Here is a 27,371-nt window from a genome sequence, read left to right as displayed (position 1 = left end):
ACTAACAAAGTAACTATTCAGTTCCTCAGCCATTTCTTGTTCCCCATTACTATCTCTCCAGTGTCTCTGCCCAGTAGCCCAATGTCCACTTTTGCGTCTCTTTTGCTCTCTATGTTGTGATAGCGCTGCTCCTTTTACAAAGTTATGTTCTTGGCATTTTTTTCAAGCAGTCACAAAAGCAACGATTCCGAAATGTCTGGCTTGGATGGGTTTTCGGGCCAATTAGATTATAGCTAACAGATACTGCCTCAGGCCAAAGGTATCAAGTTTTAAAAAGAAACTTATACAATGAAAGGGGAGCGGGCCAGTTCTCCCAGCTCAGCTTTACTCTGGTTTATTTCTTTTAGCAGTCTGGCTGTTCACTGAAAACAGACAGTCAGTGAGGCTGCTGGTTCAAGAAACAGCTACACTGAAGAAGATGTTCCATGCTGACATCTCCCTTTCTAAGACCCTGTGTTTGATTTTACTTTCTTTTGCCAAGGGGTGTTTATGGGGATTGTTGCAGGAATTTGGAACAGCCTCGGTAAATTGGTATAATCTGTTGGGTTTTCGAATAGGTTAAGTTTTCTTTTGTTTAGTAATCTTGTAAATAAATTCTGTTTTGTGTAAAACTAATTGGTTTGACCAGCTGGGATATCCACTTACACCTGCTTAAAACATTGTGCAAAGTTAAGGTCCAGGCTACTTTCTTGAAATGTTTTGAAGAGGTCTGGCCTAGTCCATAACAATATATCGAAATAAACTTTTAGTCTTCTATTATATTAATGGCTGGCTTACCTTTATTATTTAACATTCTCTCCCCTGTTTTTTGTTCGTCTTTGTAAGCTTCTCAATCCCCTTGGTTTCCCACTGCCCTTCGCCACATTATATGCTTTCTCTTTTGCTTTTGTGCTATCCCTGACTTCCCTAGTCAGCCGTGGTTGCCTCACCCTCCCTATACCATCCTTCTTTTCCCTCAGGATGAATCTCTGCTGTCTCCTGAATTGCTCCCAGAAACTGCTGCCATTGCTGTTCCACTGGCTTTCCTGCTGGGCTGCTCTCCCAGTCAATACTACCCAGCTCCCCCCCCAATGTCTCTAATTGTCTTTATTCAACTGTAAAACCGTTACCTCTGATTCTATTTTCTCCCTCTCAAATTGCAGAGTAAATTCAATCATATTAAAATCACTGCCCCCTTAGGATTCCTTCACCTTATCAAGTCTGCTTCATTGCACAATACGAAATCCAGCGTTGCCTGTTCCCTGGTGGACATCACTATAAGCTGCTCCGAAAGGCCATCTCATAGACATTCCACAAATTCCTTTACTTATAATCCACTACCAACCAAATTTTCCCAGTCCACCCACATATTGAAATTCCCCCATGATCACTAACTTTGCCTTTCCGAACTCCTGGTGTTTCTTGTGCCCCAGCTCCTGACTACTGTTTGGAGGCCTGTACATAACTCGGCAACTATGGTTTTTCTCCCCCCTTTTAATTAACATTTTTCTAATCAAGCTGTTCAGAGGTGTTATTACACACCTCTGGAGAAGGTAGAACCTGAACCAGAGTCTCCCAGTCTAGGGCTAGGGGCACTACCACTATGCCACAAAAGGAGCAGATTGCCATATGGAATTTTGTTGTTATGAGTAGAATTTAGAAGCCCCAGTGTGGAAACAGACCATTTGGCTTAACAAAACATCCCATCCAGACTCACGTCTCTCCCCTATCTCTGTAACCCTGCATTCCCCACGGCTAATCAATCTAACTTAGACATCCCTGGTCACTACAGGCAATTTCAGTCCACCGAACCTGGACATCTTTAACTGTGGGAGCAAACCGGAGGAAACCCACACAGACAAAGGGAGCATGTGCAAACTCCTTTATGTATAGACAGCTTACCAACACTGGAATGGAACCCAGGTCCCTGGCACTGAGGCAGCAGTGCTAACCACTGAGTCACCATGCCACCCCAAGTTATGGAATATCAGAGATCTAGCTTAAGGGCGTGCAAGACTGGGTATTAAAGACTCCTGCGCGCATGGTGTCCAGAAAAGATAGAGAAGTATGAGGGGGTGACCTTATAGGTTCATGAGTGCATTACAGAGCTAAAGTAAGATGTTTCAAAAGATCCAAGCCGAGAATCAAAAAAAAAGGCTGCAACCTCTGGTGACTGCTTTGCTGAACACCTCCAGCTCCTCATCTTCCCACAGCCAGTCATTTTAACACAGGATCCTGCTCACATGCACACGTGTGTGCCCTCAGCATGATGCACTGTGCCAGTGAATCTCAGTGCAAACTGGAGGAACAACATCTTATCTTCAGACTAAGGACTTATCTCCTTCTCGACTTCAACACCTTCAAACTATGAACCAACTCCAATTTTGTCCCTTTCTTTTAGCTGTTACATTCTCTGAAACTCTATATGGGACTGTTCCTTCCATTCTGGGAGTCAGACAGAGCACTGTTCTACTATTCTTATATCCCAATCACTTAAATTGCACAATCAACATCCTTTCACTCTCAGTACTCCAACCCCATCCCCCACCCTCCTACCATTGCATAAATGCTGCCCCTTCCACACTTTAGCTCTGATGAAGATGCAATTAGACTCAAAACATTAGGTTTTTAGCTCTCACCATTGCTGCAGCCCGAGTCATTAAAAAGCGTGGTACTGAAAAAGCACAGGTCAGGCAGCATCCGCAGAGCAGAAGAGCTGATGTTTTGGGCATAAGGAAAGTGAAGGGGGATGAGGGATTAACAGGGGGTGGGAGAGGAGAAATGGTGCTACAGGGAAGGTAAGTGGGAGATAATTGAGAGGGGCTGGTGAGAATGAAGATGGTAGTGCTAAGCTGGAAGGTTGGATCTGGAATGAGGTGTTTATGTTTTGGGGGGGCAGCACATTGGCAGGAGTAGGAGATTTGGAGTCAATGGTGATGAAGTGTAGTTATAGGGGCCCAAGGCAGAAGATGACGCATTCTTCCTCCAGTTGGTGGGTGGCTTGGACTTGACTGCAGAAGTGGCACAGGATTTACATGCCCTTAGGGGAGGGGTGTAGGTGAAGGGAATTAAAGTGGTTGGCTACAGGACAGTGGGGTTGTTTGGTGCACGTATCCCAGAGATGTTATGTGGAACAGTCCATGATTTGGGAAGACAATAGGAGCAATGGATGCAGTCAATGAGGTGGGAGGATGCGCAGAATAATTTCTGCTGGATTTGAAATGATCCTTTAGAGTCTTGAATGTAAATGTGGGGAGGGGAGAGATGAGGTGGTGTGGACACAGGTTTTGCACCTCGCAAATGCATTGCTCTGCATAGTCTATAGATAAGCAGGTGTAAAGGATGTAGAACTACAAATCTGCAAAATAAAAAGAGGTACAACATTTTAATAATAATGAGACTGCAATTACTTCAAGTATAGACAGGGATAGTCAATGTACAAGGCAGTGTCATTTGATTGCATGTAGGAGAACTTCCTACAACAGTATTCCTTCCAGTCCAACAAGAAAATGGACCAAGTGTCAGTAGGGAACCACTGACAAGAGATGGTCATGTTTTAAGAGTTCAGGATGATGGTGGAGAATGACATGCAACAAACCAGACTAAGAGGGGGGAAAAAAAAAAATCAATTGATGAAGAATAGATTTCAATAGGCTAAGAACTGAGCTTTGCAGATTGACTGGAACAAGAAAATCAGTAATGAATAACGGGTTACCTTACAAAAATCAGTTTGGGTGCAGGCAAAAGAATATTTCCTCAAATGGGAAATGTAGAACAAGTAAAACTAGAGCTCCTTGGATTACAGAGGAGAGAGGAACTAAGAGGAGAAAAAAAAAGTTGCTGGAAAAAAATCAAGAGAAAGTGGATGAGGTCCTTAATGAATACTTTATATTGGTATTCACAAAAGGAGGACAAGAGTAAGGAGAAGTATGTTGGTATTCTAGGGTCTGCCAGTATTGAGGTGGTAGTGGAGGTCCTGAAAAACCAAGCTCGGTGAGTCCCCAGGGCCTGGTGGGACCTACCCCAGGATATTGAAGGAGGCAAGGGAGGAGATTGCTGGGGCCTTGACAGATCTCGGAATCCTGTTTAGCCACAGGTGAGGTCTCGGAAGACTTGAGAACAGCCAACATTATTCCTTTAAGGCAGGCAACAGTGATAATCCAAGAAATTATTGGCTCAGTGAACCTTAAGTCAGTGGTGGGGAGATTATTGGGGAAGAGTCATGGGGACAGGATTTACTTGCATGTGGAAAAAACAGACTTCTTAGCATGGCTTTAGAGTCTTGTCTCAAATTTGTATTTTTTTTGGAGGAAGTGAAGATTGACGAGGGTAGAGATAAAAACTGAAACAACGTGGGTTTGCAAATCGAATAAGAATAGTTGGACAAAGGAGTCGATAATGATCCAGCTAAGAGTGTGAATACCTGTTATTGGAGAGTTAGTGGCTAACAACAAGTAGCATGTAATAGCAGACTGTGATAACAAGGCCTGGTCCATGTGGTAGGAGACAAGGACATGGAGGAAGTTTAGACCCTAAAATTATTGAACTGGAGTTTGGATGCAGGTTTGCCTGCTGAGCTGAAAGGTTCATCTCCATTGAACTTGATATTGAATCCAGAGGGTCCCCAAGCAGATAAGATGTTGTTCTTCCAGCTTATGCCAAGCTACGCTGGAACACTGCAGCAAGCCTGAGACAAATGTTGGCCAGGGTGGCATGTTAAAGTGGCAGACAATGGGAAGCTTGGTTTTTTTGGGGGGGATGGGGGGCAGACTGTAAATGTTCTGCAGTCACCCAGAGGGGACCACATTGTTAGCAGCAAATACAGTAGACTAGATTGTGAGAAATGCAGGTCAAGCACTGTTTCACCTACCAGCTACGTTTCGGCCCTTGGATACTGCGGTGGTGAATGGGCAGGTGTTACACTCAGCAGGAAGTGACATGGGGCTGTTGGGGGAACAAGTTGTTTTCACAAGAGCATTACAGATTGAGGGGCAACCTGCTACAAATAGTGATAAATTATGAGGCATGGAGAGGGTAAATAAATGAGTCTAGGGATATAGATTTACGGTGAGGGAGAGATTCAAGGAATGAGAAGCAAGTTTGAGTGATAGCTAGCTAGAACATGTTGGTAGGAACAGATACATTTAAGAGGCATTTAGACATGAACAGGCAGGGAAGAAAGGGCCATAAGCCCACGTTCACACAAATGAGATGAGATTAGTTTAGAAATGGCTTCACGGTTGGCACATTGTTGGGGGTGGGGGTGTTGGAAGGGCCTGATCCTGTGCTGCACTGTTCTATGATTGGGCAGAAATGTCAGATAAATGCTGGTATTAAGTGAGATACCTCCAGAGAAGCTGAAGAATGACACTGGAAATTGCAGTGGCAGCGACCACAATCTCTCAAGTCTTCCCTAGGTGGAAGAGAGCCAGAAGGCTGAAAAATCAAACATTAAAAATTAAGGAAAAGTCCAACAATTACAAGCCAATTTAAACAAGTGGACATTCAGAAGCTTAAGATAACGATTCAGGGTAGAATTAGTGAAACAGACATTATCTTGTTTAACTAACTTGGTTTTTCAGGGTAACAAAGGCTTGATGAGGGCAACACTTTCGATGCAATACATGTGAACTTTCAGGTTTTTGATAGTATCACAACATACTTGAAAAAGTTAGGAGGAACTTCTGTGGATAGTGAGGGGTGTGAAATCCTTCTGTTGGAGGCTGGATCAGGGAGAATGTTAAAGGCCAGTGTCTCAAGCCTTAAATCAAGGGAATCAAGAGTTTGGGGAAAAAGGCAAGAATCAAGTTGATGATTATCAGGCATGGAATAGCAGAATTGACTCAATGTGCCAAATTACCTACCTCGATGTTTTATAGTTTTAACGTTTCACATTTCAGCCTCCCACTCAACAGTGCAGATCCAGATCATTAACTCTACATTTCTGACAGGCCCCCCCCAAAAAATTGTTCAACAAATTTGTTTTAAAGAACACTTTTACTGTACAGGTTTGAGAACTGAAGGTTTAACAAATACACATCGTCACATACAAGTTGTTAACTGCTACATGAGGTCCAATTCTACAAGTAACAAAAAAACGGAGGAACGGACTGTAGAAAAAAACTTTACAGATTAAGATAAAAAATAAAATCACCTTTACATTAAGAAACATGCGTCTCAATTGTGCATCTTCGTATATACAATACTTGTTAAAATCTCACTCTACACTCTCTTGTGACCTGCATCAACAGGCACATTGGTTCAGTCTTTACAATATAAAACATAATTATTTTGTAACAAAATAAATAAAACACCAGGTAACTGGATGAAAAAAAGATTAAATTCAGCTGTCAGCTTTTCCTGTAACCTCTGCAGTAATGAAGACTACAACTAAACTGTACACATTTAAAAACAATCCGTTGCTCCAAGCCAAGTTGTACAACTGAATGAGACAGGGCACCAAGTGAAGGATAATCTTAGACTATCCAATCAGCCTAGTCCAAACCAAAAGAGGGAGGGGAAATAAGGTAGGCACATCAAGCAATTGCTTACAGACTGTGCACTGACCAACACTACCATGGTTAAAGCATTACTGCTCTGCATTCAAGTATTGGATGTATCAGAAAAATAAAGCATTGGGCAGCACTCAGCATATCTGCTCATGTTCAGCCAGATTAATGCCTTTTCAAAATGCTTCTCAAATTGCCATGCTAACTAGGATCAGTAAACTCAGCAAGAGGAGCCAGTGGCCACTGGATAGTGGCTGAACAGTGAAGTTGGAGCACAATCCTAATGAACCATCTTCAAGATGTAACTAAACAAACAAAAATTGTAAAGGAAAGTAGTATTTCCACTGAACATTGCTATTTAACTTGGGTTTCAGAGTGACAGTTCAGAGACCAACAGCTTAAAATGCTTTCAAACTGGGTAAAATAAAATCTTCCAAAACAAAAGTAAGACTGCTTACTGCAACTCTACACATGGGATCAAAGCTGCTCATCCCTCTACAAATATCACATTGGATCCTGCACATGATTTTATGCAACAAAGAGGAGGGTGCTGAGTTTAGAGGCCGATGTCTCTCTTCTTTCCTGACTTTGAGTTGCCTTCCACTACTGAGAACCAGAAAGAACCAATCCTCAGCCTCGAATACCCCTTGGCCCCGGTCTGGCCTTGCACACGGCGTTTTTGGGACAGACGAGTTAAGAGATCTAGCTGATATGTAAGGGAGTGGTGCAATCCTCTACCATGTCTGTCCTTGCGATGCATCGCTTGTGTAGTTTTTTTTTAAATATAAAAACCAAATCACATCAAACCATGTACACTGCAGTCAGTAATGGCGGGCTATGGGGACAGGCCATCTCCCAACAGTCTGGTTCATACTTCGTCCGACCCCGCAGATTAGTTCGAACCAATCCTACACCAATTTCCCCCCGCCAGGAACCTGCCAATGCTTTTGCCAATTCTAACCAGAGTCAGAATCACTGGTGTCTGATGAACTTGATCCACTGGAAGTGCTACTAGTGTCAGATCCTGAAGAACTGCTGCTGCTGGCGCTGAGGCGTGAAGGGCCTACTGGCTGAACTGGATCTGGCTTCTCAGTTGCTGCAGGAAGAGGGGAAAATGTTAGTACAGCTATGGATTTGCACTCACTTATTTAAATCCCTTGAACTGCATAAATTAAAAGTTTATTCTGCATTATTGTGCTCTTCCCAAGACCATCCCCACCAATCTGCATCAATTTACAGCACACTCATTCCTCCCCAAGACAATCTTCTTGACCAGTTAGCTTCTTGCTCCCACCTAAAAAGTAGGTACAAGATTACTTGAGATAGTATTTTCATGTTTGGTTCAGGTCAATTTAAACCAGATCAATCTTAGAAGGGACTATGCCCACTGCAGCCTGCTCTTCATCTGGCAGTTAACCCCACATTGTGGATCATGGGAGTTTGCAGACCAGACAAATGCAAAAAAAATTCCATCAAAAGAAACAAGATCTAGTGTATAATCAAGACAAAATCTAATCATAGATCAAACATCCCAGCATTAACTTCTCCCTGATGCATTTCATGAGAAATTGCTGACAGACATTGGCTAGTGAACAATACCTTTCTTAGGAGGTTTTTTACTAGGATTCAGTTGTCCGCTCACATCCTGCAGCCTTTTTTCTAACTCTTTCTTCTTCTCCAGAGCCAATTCTTCCTTGGTCTTCCCTGCTTGTTTCTTGGCTGGGAGAACAGAAATGGCAAATAAAGTTATTTTGCTAAACAATCAACAGATTGGATGCTAAGAGGACACAAAATCAAAACACTGACATTGAGTTTTATGTTTTAGAATTAGTGACTTTAGAACCACAGCTCAAAATTATTTCACACAACTGGCCCATATGCTAACTAGGGTCCACCAACAGCTCCCATCCAATGCTGTCACCCAGGTACTTAAATGAACTGAGAAGCAGCTGTAGAATTACAGCAACTAAAATAGGTGTGGAGGCCATTGCTGCAAATGGTTAATTACAAGCAGATGTTCTTATGTGAAACAATACCATTGAAATCTATAAAGTTTTAAACTGTCAGATTGCCAAGGGTTTTTTTCTTGAGAAAAATGTGGACATTGACATCTGGCTAGGCCAGCATTCAATCAGCTCGGGGAAGATGATATCGAACACTATTCTTGAGCCTGTATAGCCTTTTAGGTGTCGGAATGGGCAACACTTAAGGAACTCGGGAATTTTGATTAAACAAATATTGATATGGTTCCAGGTTTGGATGACATGGTTTCGAATCAATGTGCAGTTGGTGTTCCCATGCATCTTTTGTCACTGCCCTTCTGTGGAGTAGAGGTTGCTGGTTTTGAAGTTGCTATGAAGAGAGGAACACCAGGAACTGCTGCAGATGATACACACTGCTGCCACTGTTCATTTAATGGTGAACGAGGTGCCAATCAACTGGGCTTTGACCTGGCTGAAGTCAAGTCCTAAAGTGTTGCAGCAGTATCCACAAAGCTAATGGATGTTATTCATTCACAGCGACTTGTGCCTTATGATGGAAGACAAGTACTGGGGAGTTGAGCTGAGTTACTCACTGCAGAATATCAACCCCTTTGCAGGTCCAGTTCAGATTCTGGGTAACAATAGCTGCCAAAGTACTGGCAGAATGTCAAAGGAGTGATGGTTAGATTCTGATTGAGATGGTCACTACAATTGCCATTTAAAAACCCAAGCCTGAATGTGTTCTAGGTCTTGCTGCAAATGGACGTGGACTGTTTCAGTGTAAGGATTACAAACAGTGTCAAACATTGTTTGATGATTGCACAAATGGAGAATGATTGAAGCAGCTAACAACACTAAGGAACTCCTGCAGTGATGTCCTTAAACTGACATGATTGACTGCCAGCCATAACAGTTTTCCTTTCTTCCAAAGAACCCAGAGTCTCCGCCTACTGCCTAAAACCCATTTCCATCGATTCCAAATCCAAAATGGATCATTGGTGACACAGACAAATACTGCATTGCTGTGAAAAGCAGTCACTCTCATCTGACCTCAAGTGCAGGCACTTTGTCCTTATTTGAACAACGGCTAAAATGAGGTCAAATGCTGTGTGGCCCTGAGAAAATAGAATTGAGTGAGAGCGATTGTATTATTTCTTAGCAACTGCTGCTATTTTGGATTTAGAGAATACGTAGCTAGGGCATACCAAAAACACTTACCACTGCCAATTAGGTGCTGGGATTACACTGGAACAGCTCACCTCATTCTTGTATAGGCCTTCAGTATTATTGTTGCAGTAATGTCAGGGCCTAAGTGCTTTCATGTGGAGGGACTTAGCACTTCCTTGATATTAGCAACGGTGAAAGACACTGTTTGGACACTAGCATCTCTGCTCTTTAGTGCTTCAATAGAAGATAGTACTTTGGCTAAAGATGGCTGCAAATGCTTTTTTAGCAGATATATCTTGGGCTCACCCATTGTTGAAGGAGGAGTATTTATAGAGCTTAAAGTTCGACTAGACAGAAATTTCCCTTGTGGGCCCAAACATTAAAACTGCAGTCAACCCTTACCAGCTGTGTGTTGACAGTCCTACAATTCAAAACTAGGGCATTAGGTCAGGGTCTCATTAAACGCTGGTCATTTACACCAGTTTCCATCCAAGGATTCCTGTGCACAGGTTAGTCTGCAAAAAACCCACTCCTCCTCCTCTATAGTAAAAGAGGTTACGCCCATCCAAATCTCTGGTCCCAAATTGGAAACAGAAAGCAAGTAGCTCAGGAGAACAAACTGCTTCATCTTCATGGCTGAAATGTTTGACTATTACATTTTGTATAACCAAGTGCCCATATTATACTTACAGTAAGGCTTGCGAGGTTTCTTCCGTAAACAGGACATAACATAGCGTTCAAGCTCTCGAAGAGTGGATGGCTTTAGCGTTTCAAAGTCTATCTCAATCTCGTCAGGGTTGGAGTCTCGAAGTGATGGCTCTCGAGATTGGATGATGTGTACCACACGGCCTAGCTTGTCACCAGGCAGTTTATTAATGTCCAAGCTCAACTGCCGCTTTTCATCGTATGTCATGGGCCGACAGTTATCTTCTTCTTCTGAATCATAGCCAGGAGGTGGTGGTGGTGGTGGTGGTGGGGGTGGAGGTTGTTTTACCTTCTTGGGTTGCCTATGAACGGTTAGTAAAATATAATTGTAAAAATATAGCATTAAAATTAACCTACCTCTACCCTGAAATAATAGAAAATTAATTACTGGCCTTTTATCTATAAAGCAGTCTCTAGAAAGAGCTATCCATAATAATGCAGTTACTGTTATCAGACATTTTGGCTTGAACTACAGCATAGAGTACCCCTCGATCTGATGGCAAAGAATGTGTAGTTATCATTAAGCCAGTAGGTGAATGCTATTTTTCATTAGCTGTGCGCTTGACTAGTGTATCAAAAGCAACGCACTTTGCATGAAGTTCAGACATAGATTGAACAATTCCAGAGCATTTACAACTGTTGCTTTACATTCCCCAATCCAAATTTGTAATGTACTCTACTTTAGTAGAGCTTTGAAATATTGAGGGAAGATTAAACAAAACCACTACACTGGGCATCTAGGTCAGTAATGCGTGCACTTACTTATTGTTACTCCCTGAACTGCTGCCTCCAGATGCTTTCTTGGACTGTTTCTTCGGTGCGGCTTTTGATTTGGATGATTTGGATATTTTTTCATCCTCGTCTTTCACTTTGTGCTTATCTTTCCTTTTCTTTTTGTCTTTCTTCTCTTTCTTGTCCCGCTTTTTCTTTGGTTTGGACATAGGAGCCTGTGAGAGGGCAGCTAACTGCTCGTGGACAGCCCTTAACTGTAAAAAAATGAAACACACTATTACAGCATTGTCAATAACATTAACAGGGCTCTCATTGCATTTGCAACCACCTCATGGCATACACTTCGCTATAATTACCAGCGATGGATCTATACAGGTTTTGTTGTAAATGTATTAATGGCAGAACAGTTGCTCTTTAATACTGAGGAGTTTCTGGGCAAGAATGAAGCCATAACACGGGAACGAGAAGGACTTACAAAACATTAACTCCCCGAAACCAAATCTTTATTATAGTTCAATAGGGAGAGAGAGCGCGAGAGCGAGAGAATGCATTTTTCAAGTTTCACCTTTCCAGCTTAGTGCTCATCCTTTTAGTTAACAGAGCACCCAAGTAGTAATGAGCAATGTGGTAAAGAGCACCTCACCCACCTTGCATCTCAGTAGAAAGATCTTTAAATATTGGTTAATTTAAGGGTTACTACCATTTCTGATTACCTGCTCCTGCAGTTCAGCCAGACGATTAGCTCGCTCTTCTTCTGAATCATCAGAAGTCTCTGTGTCAGAAGAGCTCTCACTGCTGCTGTTACTAGAAGAATCAGATGATGATTTGGACACAGGAGGAAGTGGAGTTGGTGCAGGTGGAGGTGCAAATTCTATAGGCTCATCTGGCATCTTGGCAAAACGGAATTCAAAGACATCCTGAAATAATTTAAAAAAAAAAGGTTAAGGGAACAAATTTCAGGGTACAGCTAATCTGGAATAAGCAACTACACCTAAGTAAGGACATTTTATTCTTATAGTGAATACACAGCTCTAAAGATATGTACAGGAGGGTGCAGACATTTCCTTAATTTAGTGTCCAGAGGAAAGATAAACTACACCAGAAAATTGTTTATTTGGAAGTATGGAGTACCGCAACCCCTTGAGAAGGGAGGGGTGCAAGATTTAAAAGTCACAGCTCACATTCAGATTAGTTAATTAGATCTCATTTAGATTCAACAAACTGCAATAATTAATAAGTAAATAAATAAACATATATAAGCCATTGCAGCTATTCAGCTAGTCTAAAGATGTATGGAATCATTAGCCTATACAACGAAAAAGTTTAAAAGGTTTGGAGAACTCTGCTCCACTTTGTTCGTTAAACAAAGCTGGCCTCTCAAAAGTACTAAACTTAAATTACCTGCAGTTTCCTGGCCATGGCAACCACATCATGGTCTGGTGGGTTATACTTGTAACAATTTGAGAACATTAACCTGACATCAGCTGCAAATTCTTGTGCATCCTGATATTCTCGTTCATCCATCTTTCTCTGAAGTGGGTGGGGGAAAGAGAGAAAAAAACATTTAACAAACTGCACCATAATTAGAAGGGTGCAGTTCTTAGTGAATGGCCCATCAAAAACAAACTAGGATTTTTCACACTTCCCATTGATCCTAAACACTTTCAAAACTGGACATGCTCTTAACAGAAGATGCATTAACACTCCAAAAGGCAAGTTGCCTATGCTGCTAATTCACTAGGCTGTTTCAAAGATAACAAAAAAAAAATCTAAATCAAATAGAGTGCCTAGCTATGTAGGAAAAATGCTAACATGCACATTCCACATCTTCCCATAATTAGCTTCATTTGCTGGGAATACAACTTTAGACAGCAAGTGAATTTTAGTGACAAGATGCTCAACATCCTTAATTAACCAGATTTCACAGAAAAGCCCAAAGTGTTAGAAGCAACCAATTTAACTACTGAGGATCTTGTGACCATTAGAACTGCAACAGACTTTACTCCAGTAGTGGTAGAACAGAGACAAAATCCTGTCAGCTACATCATTCGCCATCAACATCAATAAGTGAAATGGCCTCAAAACATGCAAACAAACACCAAATGCAATTCAAGGTGCAGCAACCGCCCAGAACCAGACAGGGAGCACCCCACCCCCAGAAGACTCAGGAACATGAAATAAGACTGGATACTGGGAATAAAGCAAGCACTGTTCTAACACAAGCCAATCTTTTGCATGGCTTCAAACCAGAAACTGTGCAGTTTGTTGTTTCACATTAGAAAACAGTTTTACATATCTAAAGGCAATTCAAAGCGTTCAACCACTTTAGTTCAATTTACAAGTGTCTAAGAGTTCAGTAGTTTGTGGATTTTGAAAACAATGCAATAGTTTAATCAGAGCTCTAAGAATATATTACCACCCACAGCTATGATTTATCGCAAATTGGACTAGGAATTCTGAGTCTTGTGACTGAAGTTAATGTTCATTCAGTTTGGGGGAATACCGCAAATGTCCAAAAGCAGTAAATGATGATCTGAATAAAGACTTTAAATGTTTCACTGTATCTGTCCAAGTCACCGAAAATGCTTAAAGCAAATAAATGTGCACACTCCCTCACCCCAAATCAATTTAGACATTACTATTTCTCATTTCCATATTTACTGAGGCTGCTGTGGGAGGAGTTCAGTGGTATATGGTACAGTGAAACCTGCATTTAGCAGTCACCTTTAAGACTGAAGGAAAAAGACAGACAGCATTTAAATCCTGGGCAGTTATCAGAGCTCAACCCAGCCAGTGGAAAACTGACTACTTTGGAGTCAGTGATTAAGCGTTGATTAATCCAGGTGCAAGTTCCATTCACTTAAAACTGCTAGTTTCGTTTTTTAAAACAAGCAGCAAATGTAACCTCACAGCAGGCAGCTGCTTACTCCAGAAGCTAGACATTTAATTCAATGAGCAAAGCCTTTGGCTGGGAAAGAGCACCATGAAGACAGGAGTCAGTTTAACGTACAGGTTTCACTGTATCCAGGTACAAACGGTATGGCGTTAAGACAATGTGCTGCTTGGATGCGACATACTTTGATAGTGCTCAGATCCATCGGATGCTTGATTATGTCATGGTAGTCATGAAGCCCAAGAGCTTTGGCGTCCACTGGTTTATAAAAGGGCCAGGCATATGCTGCATGCTTCTTTGACAGCAACTCTTTCAAGATACCATTACAGTACTTCAGCTGTTCACTTAATTTGCCTTTCTTTGAACTCTGGTGTTGCTGAGAGTCTGGCAAGTCTTTTTTTGGTGGTTTGATGGGTCTGCCACTTTCCCGTCTGACTGGAATCTTTGCAGCCTTGCTTTCTGCTACTGATGGGGATGATTCTCCACTTGTCGTGACAACAGAAGTGGTTGGGGTTGTTGTATCTGCTTTCCTCTTTACTCCTTTCTTCTGTAAAAAGAAAAAAAAAAGGCCATTACTACAATCATGTCATCAACTCCCATGATCCCAAAAAGGAAGGCAACCTACCATCCAACTGCTGATTTTACTTCAAGTTGGACACTAAACATGAAAATAAAAGCAGTTACATCAACTTATCCTGGGATCTTAAGTACCAGTTTGTAACGATTCGTCTGCAGTTTTCAAAGTTCATCCTGTTGGGCAATGTTTCAAAACATCACATACTTTAATAATTCTCACACTAGCACAGTTTCAAGGATGTTATGAGCCCTGAACACACTTCACAGGATTTCTATTACATTACTAAGCCTTATACCACCTTAAAACTGGGTAAATTAGCTCAATTAGCTAGATGGTTGGATTGTGGCACCAAATGGTGCTAACTTCATGGTTTCAATTTCCACACTGGTTGGGAATACTGTGAAGGCTTATTTTCTCAACCTCCCCTCTTGCCTGAAGCATGGTGTCCTTCAGGTTAAACCATCACCAGTTGTCTCTAACCAGAAAAGCAGTCCCAAGGTCTGTTAGGATGATGGCGACATTACAACAGACAGACCTACCTAAGTAGCATTAATGTTTCAGAAACCTGTTGTCAGCTATATTTAAACAATGGAGCTACACTAAACATCCAGCTTTTTAGATGGGACAGGGCAGGCAGAAGAGGTAAAACTTATCGGACCAACTGGAAGCTTGTCGAAACACACTGCTTGAGTCATGTTGAAAAGAATTACACTGACGCCAATTAAAAAGACAGCAATTCTATTCCATTAGCATTTAAGCAGGTTCAAATACAAGACAATTAGAGCCAAGTAGATAACAGGCATCCATAACACAACCCTGATTACTGAACACATTCATTGTCAGCCATAGCAGCCTTGTGCCTTCTCCCACTCAGCACATATTAGGAGTACAGTTACTCCTGAAACCACCCATGGACTAGAATCACTACCTTAGAAACGCATTGCTAATACATTTTTGAAATAATGCAATGAGAAATTAAAACGGTCTAATCATTCAAAGTTCCAATACTACTTCAATCTATCAGAACCACCCCAGTAAATAACAACTATTTTCTGTTTACTCACATTTAACATGAAGTCCTCAGCCCAAACGCAAACAAAATACAGAAATCTGAGCAACATGGTATCAGGTTCAGCGATGTGAGAACATAAGTGAGTGCACAGCAACTGAACTACTGAGGGTGGAAATCTCAATTCACCTTGGCCTTGAGGATCCCTGCTCCTCAGAGATCCACAACCCCTCCATCATGCAGATCAAGAAATTGTGTTGCCAGACGGCCAAGATTCCTCCACACTCCAAATAGCAGCTCAAGGTTCCTTAATAGTGGTTAGTCGTCTGCACTGGAATTCTCCCCTCTTCACTTAAAATCAAAAAGGAAGACTGAAAGAGCTGTTTTGGAACAAGACCTAGCTGTGACACTTCCAATGTAAGTGGCTAATTTCAGTTACTGGTATATTCAGTCAGGGAGAGGAACAGTGAATGCACTCACACTGCCTTCTTTAAGAAAGAAGATTTCTCCTGGTTAAGCTCTCCACAGTGGGACATTAAGTGTTTCCAAATCCACGGATGCTATCAGACTCCATGTTGCTTCAGCACTTGGTTTGTAGTTACAGAATTTAAGTACACTACAAAAAACTCCTAGTTTTGATTAGAAGCAAAAGATTTAGATACACAAAGCCATAAGGCATACCCATACTGTAAGAAAATTTAAAGTGTATAAATATGTAACAGCAGTCCTAAACGACCAATCTAATTTGCAGGTATTCTTTCATAGTCTGGCTTACCTTGGTGACAGGCTGTGCAGGGGGTGGTACTGAGAGTACCGACTGAGGGGGAGAATGTGAGGGCTTATGCATAATTGGTGTAGAGATGACAGACGTCTGAGACACATCAAGAATAGGTGTGGGCACTTCTGGTGTCGGAGGAGAGTAGGCTGTTGGTTGAGACACAGATGACACCATTGGGACCTGAGACACAGTCACTCCTCCTGGGACTGAGGGCACCCCTGTGAAAAAGAACCCATTAGCACTAAAGAGGAGAGTTTCTATCTTGCTGCAGCCATACAAAATTAGACGCAAGGAAGATTATGCCCTGCCCAAAGATATAAGTCATCTTGCCACTTCCAAGTCTTATCTCTACAGCAACCATTTTCAGAAGTGAATAGCATGATCATGTTCCCAGAATCGTCTAGTGACCAACATTACTCACAGACAAAACGTCAGCAAGATGCCAGGTACTAGACAATTACTAGGATCATTTGACACGCATGGAATCATCATAAAATGGTGCAGCATTAAAAAAACCTCTCCATTCTCATTAACAGCAATGTAAAATTATGATATAAATAAAATGGTGATCAAACCATAAGCCGATTTTTTTTTAAAATGGAGGCATTTAAATGCAATATCTATGCACACTAGGAATGGAGTTATGTGAATGTACCAGTTGCAGCCAAGACTGTTCAAATACAGTCAGCAAGGTTTGATCCAAAAGGAGAGAAAGGCAACCAAAATCAGTTCCCAGAGAGAGTAATTCCAGGTTACATAAAAATTTCAGATAATGGGGACTTGACATTCTTTCATCCTGTGTGGGTTTTGCCAATTTGGCATCAAATGGTGACCTACCACTACCTGCTAGGTGATGGGATAAATAGGCTTCAACCACAGTAACCTATTTGTTTTGGTTCGGACACTGCACCATTAGGCAAATAATTCCTGGATTTGGCCCTGCAATAATGAAAGTGCTCACATTTCAATGACTGTTGTCTGGATGTTTAACAGAGTGGGTGACAAAGATGTCCCGGTAGGAAGGCAAAAGTCACCATTCTGCTCAAAAGGGCCACAATTCTACTTTCAAAATTGTGGTAAAGATTTAATTCCTTCCAGGATGAATAAAAACTTTTCCTTTTGTTCATAGTTTATGGTGGTGGTCAGAAACTGTGCAGTTAAAATGTTCATAATATTCTTCATCCACTTCACTAATATTGCAAAACTCACCTTCACATAGATAGAAGTAGGTCAACCCAACCAATTTTCAAACTTAAAAATCATTCTGACCACAAATACTAACAAATTCTACATCTTGATGGGAATTCTGTTTGCTAAGAACTCACTTAGTGGGGATATAGCCTAAGTAATCAATTTGTGCACTAAAAAGATGATATCCCTCCAATCTAGCATACTGTGGATCGTACCTCCTGTTTTACGACCCTTTGACTGCTTGGATTTTGGTGCAGGTGTTAATTCCACTTCCTCCTGGGGCATCTGCGCCACCTTCTGCAGGAAAAGCTTTTCCAGAGTCTGAGCCATCAACACAATATCATCTGTAGGCTGTTAAAGTCAAATAATTACATCAAGGAAAGTTATATAGCCATGCTTTTGAATAATTAAACTAATCAGAATGCTGAAAAAAGCAGGTGGGTTAACAGAGCACCAATGAACAAAAACAAATTTACCTTGTTGTAAATATAACAGTTAGTGAACATTGTGTTGAAGTCCTGCATGCACTCACTGGCACTCCAGTAATAATTATTTTCTAAACGCTTCTTAATAGTGCCCATGTCCATTGGCTGCTTGATTATTTTATGGTAATCCTGTAACAGAATAAGGCTTAATAAAGTGCTTCCAGAGAATGCTGTCAAGATATATTGTATAAACACAAGATCAAAAGATGACAAGTTGGCAAAATGAGCAGCTCTATTCAAATCACAAGATACAGTAACCCATCAACATGCAAATTTGTAAATCCTAGTTAAGTTTTTAAAAAAAAAGCAAGCTATTCCTGCTATTTCAAGTGCCTATCTAACTCTAGTATTAGCACGTTACCAAAGCTGACACTTCAAGTGCCATACTTTCAAAAAGGACTGTTCCAAGCACATGGAAGTCATCGGGGTGCTTTTTCTAATCAGCATGCTTTTTCTAATCAGAATGGAAGTGCTTCCAACCTCCCCATCACCACTTATCAGTCAACATCATCAGCATGGGTCAAATAGCCTCAAGCAGATTTTTTTTTGCAAGGTTGTCTGTTGCAAATGACTGTCACTTTTCTTACAAACAAAATCTCACAAAAATATTAATCTCCTGTTTAATCTCTTGAAAAGAGTTACCTAAAATTGAAAGACTTGTCAGACACAAAATTGGTTGAAATTTGGGGCACTGACACACAATGTTCCAAATTGGCAGTCATTTTTAAAAACAGATGAAACAATCTGTTTACCAGCTTCCAACATAAATACCACTCCAAAAAGTATTTCTAAGCTACATGTTGTCCACAAATGCAGATCCTTTCAAAACTGATAGTATAACCACATTCCATCTCCCTGTAACCAACAGTTAGAGAAAATACAAGGCGGCAGCTAGTCATCTGACAAACATACAATCATCATAAAGTGACAAGCCATGAGGCCTTTCATTCCTCATAGAAGTACCACTGCTCAAGTTTACTACACAAAGCAGAGAAATCCCTGCCTTAGTAAGAGACAAAGAAAATCTACAACAACTACTTCATCTTGTGTACTGAAAAGTGTTACAAAATTGAAGCATAAAATATTTCACATCAATTTAATTTCTAGCTTGAATTAGAAAAACACTTGCTTGGAACTAGGGCCTCGAGAACCACTTAATACACCCAGTACAGAAAAATCATTTGTCTAACTTTGTTGTCTCACTTTGGGAGCAACGTTTCAAGAATTTTCATTGTCACTTCATTCTCTGAAGTGCAGTATTCACAAACCCCCACGTATCAAAACATTATTAATCCATTAGATAGCAATTAAGATGCCAAAACTTTGGCATGTTACAACTTGCCCTCTAGGTATTTGCACTCACCGGGAGACTGAGTTTCACTGCATCCACTGGTTGATAGAACGGCCACGCAAACTGGTGTTTCCAAAGGGCTTTCATCAGCACTTTCTGCATGTACTGAACCTGGTTAGTCACTCGGCCAGGTTTCTTAGGGTTGGATACCTCAGGTGGAGGAGGACTAATTACAAAATTGTTCTGAGAATGAATTGAAGTAGACATTGTGGGACTCTCAAAATCTTCATACAGCATAGACGGCTTGCGGATGCGCTTCCCAGACCCTGGATCAGCAGACAGCCCAGTTATCCCATTACCAGCGTCCCCCTGCAACCTTCAATAAATATAGAAGGAAAACAGTTCAATATTCACTGCATTAAATACTGAAATGCAGTTTTAACATCTTTATAAAATCATGCAATTTTCACCCAGACTCTAAAAAGGTATACTTATTCCACAAGGATAATATTCAAAAGGCTGTTCAAACCAGACTATCCCTCCTCCCATGCTGCTTAAATACCACATCTACACTGCACATTGCACCAGAACACAAAATGCCATGTCAACCATAACCACAAAAAAAAACCCAGTATCACAATCAATCCAAAACATCATTCCCAGTGTTATTGCTATCAGCCTCTTGGGAACTACTTCTCTAACCTGACTCAGTTGTACTGGAGCAAAAATAATAAAATAAAATAAAAAATACCAACCACTAGGAATCAGGCTAACAGTTGCTTGAATTTGAGGATCACTACAGAGAGGCAACTACATAAAGGCCTGGCTGTAGATAGTCTTCTCTGCCGTCAGTACTGGTCAGTTCTGATAATTCTAAGTTCATCATGGGAAAGTTTGCTATAAGAAACAAAAAAAAACAGAATATTCAAACACCTTTTTGAAAAACAGCAGAGTTTTGTCACTTTTGAAATCAGGACTCTAATCCAGCAATGGGCCAACATGACCACCTTGAATAAACTGGAGACAGTCAAAAGAATATGACTTATTGGGACCAGGTCACCAAGCATCTTCAAATCCACAGATAATCTGGTATTTCAAGACTCCATGAATCTCAAAGAAAACAGAATTTACACGACAAAGCAGAGTTTAGTGTGTTACTTACTCTCAGTCCAAGAAAGGTTAACAGGCAAAACATGCCCTAAACTCAAAATACTCAACAAACTGAGCCCTTGATAGGGAAATAACTCCAAAATAAAAGTCCTCTTTTGCTTCCTCATATCCATCACTCTCTCCTTACTCTAAACGGTCAACACGTTCTAACATTGTTATTTGACAAGTTACTCAAAATGGAAATACCCAACAGTTGCACTTTTGACAATCTGATTACTTACACAGACCACATTTTCTATTTTTAAGAAGTGCCGTTGGGATAACTTCAATGTATATCAATTAAAATTCCCACATTAGGTCTTTTAATGCAGGAATAAAGGGGGGAAAAAAGCTCATGAATTCTTCACAAAACTGATCAATACCTTATAATAATACATGGATGACTCATTACTGCAGTCAAAATATTCCATGCTTAAAAACACTTGGGAATGAGTCAAAAGAAAACTGGATTCCATCCATTTTTAAATGCTGAATTCCAAAGCAAAAATTGTAGCCTGAAAGAACAGCACAATAACTCAGTATGAACTGTGGCATTCTAAAGTGAACAGTTCCAACTTTGCTATATGATCAAAATGCAGTGCATACAGAGAAAGCACAAGCTTCTAGCATCAAATCACTATCCGCTAACAATCAGCAAGTAAAGAACCTTAAATGGGCACTCTAGAATTAGGACATGGTCAACAGTTCACCTTCAACAAAGCAGCTATTCTGTGTGTGGTGAGAAGTTCAAATATTTTTGCAGCCAATATCCAGTAGTTATAAAGCAGCCTGAAAATACTGTATTACAAATACATGAAACACTAGCTTTCTTAAATCAGGATGCTCTAATGAGAAACATCTGGATTAGTGTGGTGCTGGAAAAGCACAGCAGTTCAGACAGCACCCGAGGAGCAGGAAAATCAACATTTCGGGCAAAAGCCCTTCATCAGGAATGCTAGAAACGTCGATTTTCCTGCTCCTCGGATGCTGTCTGAACTGCTGTGCTTTTCCAGCACCACTCTAATCCAGAATCTGGTTTCCAGCATCTGCAGTCCTTGTTTTTACCTAATCAGAAACATCACTTACTCAGTGCTATATGAACATTAGTTCATGGTCACATCAGTGGCCAGTGAAACAATGCACCCACTGATTAGTACAATCTACTTATGAAGTCACTGCTATATTAAACTAACCCAACTTAATATTTTGCATGGTGAATCAAGACATTTTCTCTTATTACAATAACTTTCCTCCCTTCTAGTGAAGGATGCAACATGTTTCCTGCAGTTCGTTCACGCAAATCACACAAGATGCACATCACAGCAGTGACTGGAGTCTTACGTTGCATCTTATTCCTCAGTAAGGTTGGCAAGACCACCTGTTTCGTCTTACCAGCTAACAATACTAGAACTCCTTTGAAATGAAATACAAAGAATCACTTGCAAACTTAATGGCAAAGCACAGCAGCTTTTTAACCAAGGCAACCACTTTAGGAAATATAAAAAAGGTTGCTCATCCACAGAAACAGACAATAGTGGAGTCAATAATGACAAAAAAAAAATCAGTTCCTTCTGCTACAAAATCCTTGAATGAAAGCCTATCTTCCTTTATGGAAGATTAACGTCTATTTATTCAGTATTGAAATCAGACATGGCAAAACCCAAGCTATAAGAATCTACAGTTCATGTTTTGAGAGGAGGGGGGGGGGGGGTAAGGATTTAACTTGTTTTTTAAATTTGAACACTGAAAGTCTGACATGGACACTCACTCAATATCTTGACTGTGCCTTTACTGCTTCTCACATCAGCATAAGAAAATAAGACTTGACAGAATCCATTCCTAAGACATGTGCTCCTTGGGCTAAAAAAAATTAAAAATAAAATACTGCAAATGTTGGAAATCCAAAGTAAAAACAAACTTGCTAAGTCTGGCAACAAATCGGTGAAGGCAGAAACAAAATTAACGCTCGGAATCCAACGATTCTTCAATGGACTCAAGACATCAAGTTTGTTTCTCTTTCCATAGATGCTGCCACACCTACCAAGTTGCTGCTTGGGCTAATCCATTGTGATTACTAAAGCACAAATACAGAATTACAATATTGTGTCAGAGGTTGACCTAGGAACAAACAATTAACATTCAATAACAGACAAACAAATAATAAAATGTATACCCCTTCAAGTTAAAGCTGAACAGACTGCAAAGAAAATTACGAAAAGGTTATAGGTATGAAACATTTAGAAAATACAAATCACTGCAGAAAATGGAGACCTTGTTATGAATGAATTAAACTAATTAAAAATAAACTTCCCCATATTACTAACTTTAGTGTGAATTACCCAACCCTTAATTTGGCAGGATGAAATACACACCTCAAGCCAAAACTATACTGCTTATTTTGGCATATGTGGGTAAAAATTAAAAAAAGATTACTTTCAAACAGAACAGAGGAAAGATAAAGACGTTGGTGGCTATCTATTCCTCACACTTCTGGCAGAACAAAAAAAAATAAAAATCAAGATGATATTTGCTTAAGAACGTAGCAAATAAACAGGCTAATCTTCCAATGAAGATTACTTGCTGCCCACTTGTACAAACCACTATTTCTTGCTTGCCTACAATTTAAAGTGGATATAAACCATGGATAAAAGTGCATAATATTCAAACAATAAAGACACCCCCACTTTACTAAATGATCAAATACACAGGTAGGATGCAGGCAATAAAGCACCCCATGACAACCTCATTTAAATGTTCTGCCACACACGCCCACTCTGCTGCAAGTGACATCAGATACGTTTCCACATGGCTACTTTGTCCGGGAGCCCCTCCCTCTTTTCCTCAAAAACACTTACAATTGTTTTGATTATCTAAAAAACCTGCTTACCGAAATCAATCTGCACTGCAGCCAAAGATTACAAACTGTACAAATACATACATGACAGAGTACTGAAATTTAAAAGAAATAAAAATGAAACAGCTCAACAAGCCAGTTTGGTAATTTTTAATTTAGAGGTAGATAATTAGTACAGTGGAAATAATCGAATACTGAGTAATACAGCACACTATGAAAGATCGCCTTGCATCAGTCCCTTCATTTAAAATGACAAGTGATGTGTACTTGAACCATGTGCACTTGTGACAAAAATGTATCATGCTGAGCACCTTGAGATTAAACAAACTATTTTCTCATCAAGTTGTTAGAATCTGATCTGAAAAATATCCACGTTCAGGAATAAGAGGGCCTAAAGGCAGATGTTACAAATATTAAACGCGATTTCCTTTGTTCTGTTTAAAGTAAGGCTATTCCACAAAATAAATATCATTAAGTATTCCAACACTTTAATTGAGATAGGCAAAAATATGACAATGACGACAGATTCCCAGTAGTTCATTCAGATCCCAGGACTTAAACGCAAAAAAAGCACGAGGATTGCAGATTCTTTGAATCGCTGTTATTCTGTAAAACGTAGTTGAGGCATCCTTCAAATGTAGATATAATACAAGCTGCATTGCCAAGTGAGAGCAAAAATTTGAAAGTGTGATTAAAAATAAAAGAAAACCCACAGCTGCAAAATGGAGCAATAATAAATTTGGGGGCAGATAAGCCTAAATAGTTTTGTAAAGGATTTATAATTTATTAATTTGGAGGTCGCTCCCCACCCTCCCGGTCGTGACCCCCGCTTCCCTGCATCCCAGCCCGGATGTGTACTGTATGTATACTGTTTGTGAATGGCAGAAAATGGCGGCCCCGGCTGCCGGGCCTGCTCCTGCTCCCTGGGCACTCTCTCTCTCTCCGCCTCCGGGATTTTCTGCCTGCTTGCCCTTGCATTTCTCTTCAATACTGCTTCCGTTATACGGCCGAGGTCCTGCACCGCTCTCCCGTACCTGTCGAGCCCCGGATGAGTGGCCGTTTCCATCAGATGCCGCCTGATTGCGCGTCCACTCGGTTCTCTCCCCACGTCTCTCCCTCTCCGGTTTCGGCAAAAGCAAATGGCGCCGCGACGCTGCGAGCCCGCCCTTTTATACCGCCCACCGCCCGGCAGCCGCTGCCCATTGGCCGACTCCAGCCAGCGGCCCGCCCGCCAGTCACACGCCGCCGCCCGCCATTGGCCGAGCGGCAACACGTGAGCACGGCGCCCTGCGCCGAGCGCGCTGTCATTGGACCGTACGGTCGAGTCACGCGGCTGGGCCGGTGGCGGCCCTCAGCCGAGGGGGAAAGAAAGGACAAGTCAGCCATTACACAACAGGGAGGGAACATTGACACACGTTACACCCTGGATGGAGTGGGGGACAAGGAACACTGCACCAAGGGTACAAATCCAGCCTCCCAGACACTAACACGATACCTATGCCGGGAACAATACCTCCCAGTGTGCCGATAAGGCACTCCCTCCATGGGTCTGATTAACATGGAGTGTCAGCTCCCCTCCCCCACTCCGTCCCCACCCACTACACTGCCTCGTCTCTTACAGCTTCTGGAAGGAATGGGGTAAACAGATTGTCTATTTAAAAGGGATTGGACATCCCCTTCCCGGTCCAACACACCCTATAGGAGTGAGGGGGTGTAAACAGACAGGATGGTCGGGGTATAATGACACAGCGTCGGTCCCATGATCACGCCAGGCCTCGGGAGGGGGGGGGGGGTGACAGACAGAAACAAGGGCGCGCCGCCATCTTTGGGAACATTACACAGCAAAAAAAAATAAAAACCAGCTGAACGGGAGGACAACAGAGCTGGCACTGGGGAGAGAGAGGGAATGTGTGTGTGTGTCGCAATCAGCCCAAGCCCTCCCTCTGATGCAGCTACCTCATCCTACAGCTCCCTATCTTTTCAGAGAGGAGCCAATCTGCGGGACGCCGTGTGTGTGTGTGTGGCGGGGGAGGGAGGGAGAGACAGACAGACGGAGATGGAACACGTAATCCCCCTCCATCACCACCACCACCACCCCACCCTCCCCCCACAGCCTCCAAAAAGACAACTCCCAAATCAACCAGCACTTCAAAACCAAGTCACCTCAACAAAATGAAACACACAAACTCAAACAGTGGGCGTACTAAAATGGGAGAAAATATTTTGGAAAATTGGTTAAAAAGCCTATTGCTCGCCCCCTGGTTTTTCCAATCCATCCCTGAACCAGGCAACTTGAGAAAAAGCTTACGAACTTGCTCGCTTAAAAATGACTATGCTTTCAAAGCCAAATTTCCAACCTGACCACTTTTTTTTTTAGAAAAGAAACTGGCTTTGGCCCCTATTTTTCCTGTTAGTAATAGAAAGACTACCTACAAGCAAGGCAATCTAACAAAGGTTTATTTAACTTTGCAATTCCCCCTTCCCCAAGGATGGTGGTTTTCCTAAAGGTCGGTGAAGTGTGTATTTTTAACGTCGCCGTTAAATTCCGTTAAGATCTGAGGAATTTGGAATTGAATTTGAAATTTTCCTTCAGCTTCCATTTCCTAACGGCTGCCGCTCCAGCAGCTCGACGGCTAATTGGCTACGGCCGGTCACATGACCCCGCAGCCTCCCCTCGCCGACAACTTGCACCAAAATCGAGCCCATTTCTCACCTTTCGCCCGCTATCCGATCTCCCAAAGCCTCGGCCGCGTCCTCCTCCATCCCTTGCGTCGAACCTGGCTCCGGCCGCCCGCTTTTAACCGCCTTTTGCCCTCCATTTTCCACCAAATGTTAACAAAGAAAATCTCCGGCTACGTCAGCGCTCGCCCCGCGGGCGCCCGCCCATTGGACGCCCCGCGGTCACGTGACGCGCCACCGGCTTTCAAACACTTTTTTCTCGCTCGACGGCCACCGCTTTCCAGCCTTCTTTCCTCGAAATGCAGCATTGGCGCTACGGTGCATCGACTCCCGTGAGTACCGAGTCCGCAGCAGGCTCCCCTTTCGTGTTCTTTAACCCTCTCGGGTGTCTCGACTGTGATGGCGGCTTCGGGTTAATGTCGGCGTGGTCCCGCTGGAGGGCGGTCTGCGCATGTGCAGAGAGTGGGGGATGGGCACCGTCTCGCCGTGCGCGTGCGCATTAGCACCCTTCCCCCGCCTTTATTGCGAGATTCTTTCCACCTTTGTTTCTGCGTTGAGCTTCAGGCTGAACTTAGTTCCTCTTTCTGCTTGTTCATTGTGTAATCCAAAATCACAAGTTACACTCTTATCAGATGCATTGCAAAGCTACATGTAATTTTTCCCCTCCTCTCCCATCCCTTTCCTTAAGAGTGCACACAGCAGATGAAAGGCGTCCTTACCCATCTTAGTCACTACAGCATTTGCCCAGAAATATCTGACAACGCACTAAAAGATTGAACAAGTCAGCACCTAAACCATCTCAAGATGTAGGAAGGCACTTTAAATGCAGAATTGTAACCAAAATCGTTAATTGGCATGAAAGGAATGCAATTAAAAGTAAACCTGAATCTCTGGATAGCAGAAATCAGGATACAATCAGGAAACAATGTTTCTATGGTGAGAAACTATTAGACAATGCTGAGGGTATCTCTTGGATCCAGTTCTTGGGCAACATCACACTGCTCCTTTGCAACATTAAGTCAGGGAAACAGGTAATGTCCAGTGATTTGGGCTATATGTAATTGAGGAATCAAATTTGCTGTTAGTCATTATGCAATAGTGATTTTGAAACTTTAACAATAGTCGAGGGTAGATACCATTTGATGATGACATATCAAAGCAAGAGTAGACAATTTGGTCTACTCTTTTTTCCTGGATATGGGAGACCAAAATTAAACGGTATAGGTTTTAAGGTGAGAAGGGAAAGATTTGAAAGGGACCTGAAGAGCAACTCTTTCACACGGAGGATGGTGTGTGTATGGAATGAGCTGCCAGCGGAGGTGGTCGAGACATGTACAATTTAAAAAGCATCTAGATGGGTATATGAATAAGCAAGGTCAAATGCAGGTAAA

General features: G+C 41.7%; 1 protein-coding gene and 1 non-coding gene across 7 annotated transcripts; both read right to left on the bottom strand.

Moving 5' to 3' along the window:
* Nucleotides 1-5,957: 5,957 nt before the first annotated feature.
* LOC122541273 (bromodomain-containing protein 2-like) lies at nucleotides 5,958-26,388 on the bottom strand. Of its 6 annotated transcripts, none has more exons than XM_043677893.1 (14): nucleotides 26,015-26,388; nucleotides 22,216-22,307; nucleotides 20,054-20,195; nucleotides 19,371-19,674; nucleotides 17,999-18,136; nucleotides 17,738-17,873; nucleotides 16,329-16,549; nucleotides 14,152-14,514; nucleotides 12,476-12,604; nucleotides 11,788-11,991; nucleotides 11,105-11,328; nucleotides 10,328-10,644; nucleotides 8,088-8,207; nucleotides 5,958-7,584 (listed from the first exon to the last, which is right to left on the bottom strand). In XM_043677893.1, the coding sequence occupies exons 4-14, from the start codon at nucleotides 19,593-19,595 to the stop codon at nucleotides 7,445-7,447; spliced, it is 2,217 nt and encodes a 738-aa protein (XP_043533828.1). In that variant the 5' UTR covers nucleotides 19,596-19,674; nucleotides 20,054-20,195; nucleotides 22,216-22,307; nucleotides 26,015-26,388; the 3' UTR covers nucleotides 5,958-7,444. The 6 variants fall into 6 exon arrangements, with proteins under 6 accessions (XP_043533828.1, XP_043533826.1, XP_043533827.1 ...); XM_043677891.1 differs by lacking the exon at nucleotides 26,015-26,388 and adding an exon at nucleotides 24,336-24,431; XM_043677892.1 differs by lacking the exons at nucleotides 20,054-20,195; nucleotides 26,015-26,388 and adding an exon at nucleotides 24,336-24,431.
* LOC122541674 lies at nucleotides 16,691-16,828 on the bottom strand. Its single transcript, XR_006309647.1, has one exon. It is a non-coding gene; the product is annotated as a small nucleolar RNA SNORD10 (small nucleolar RNA).
* Nucleotides 26,389-27,371: the final 983 nt, after the last annotated feature.

Source organism: Chiloscyllium plagiosum, chromosome 37, assembly GCF_004010195.1.
Source record: "Chiloscyllium plagiosum isolate BGI_BamShark_2017 chromosome 37, ASM401019v2, whole genome shotgun sequence".
In the NCBI taxonomy this organism is placed as follows: Eukaryota; Metazoa; Chordata; class Chondrichthyes; order Orectolobiformes; family Hemiscylliidae; genus Chiloscyllium; species Chiloscyllium plagiosum.
The sequence above is the reverse complement of the archived record's forward strand: the minus strand, read 5'-3'. Positions and strand labels throughout refer to the sequence as shown.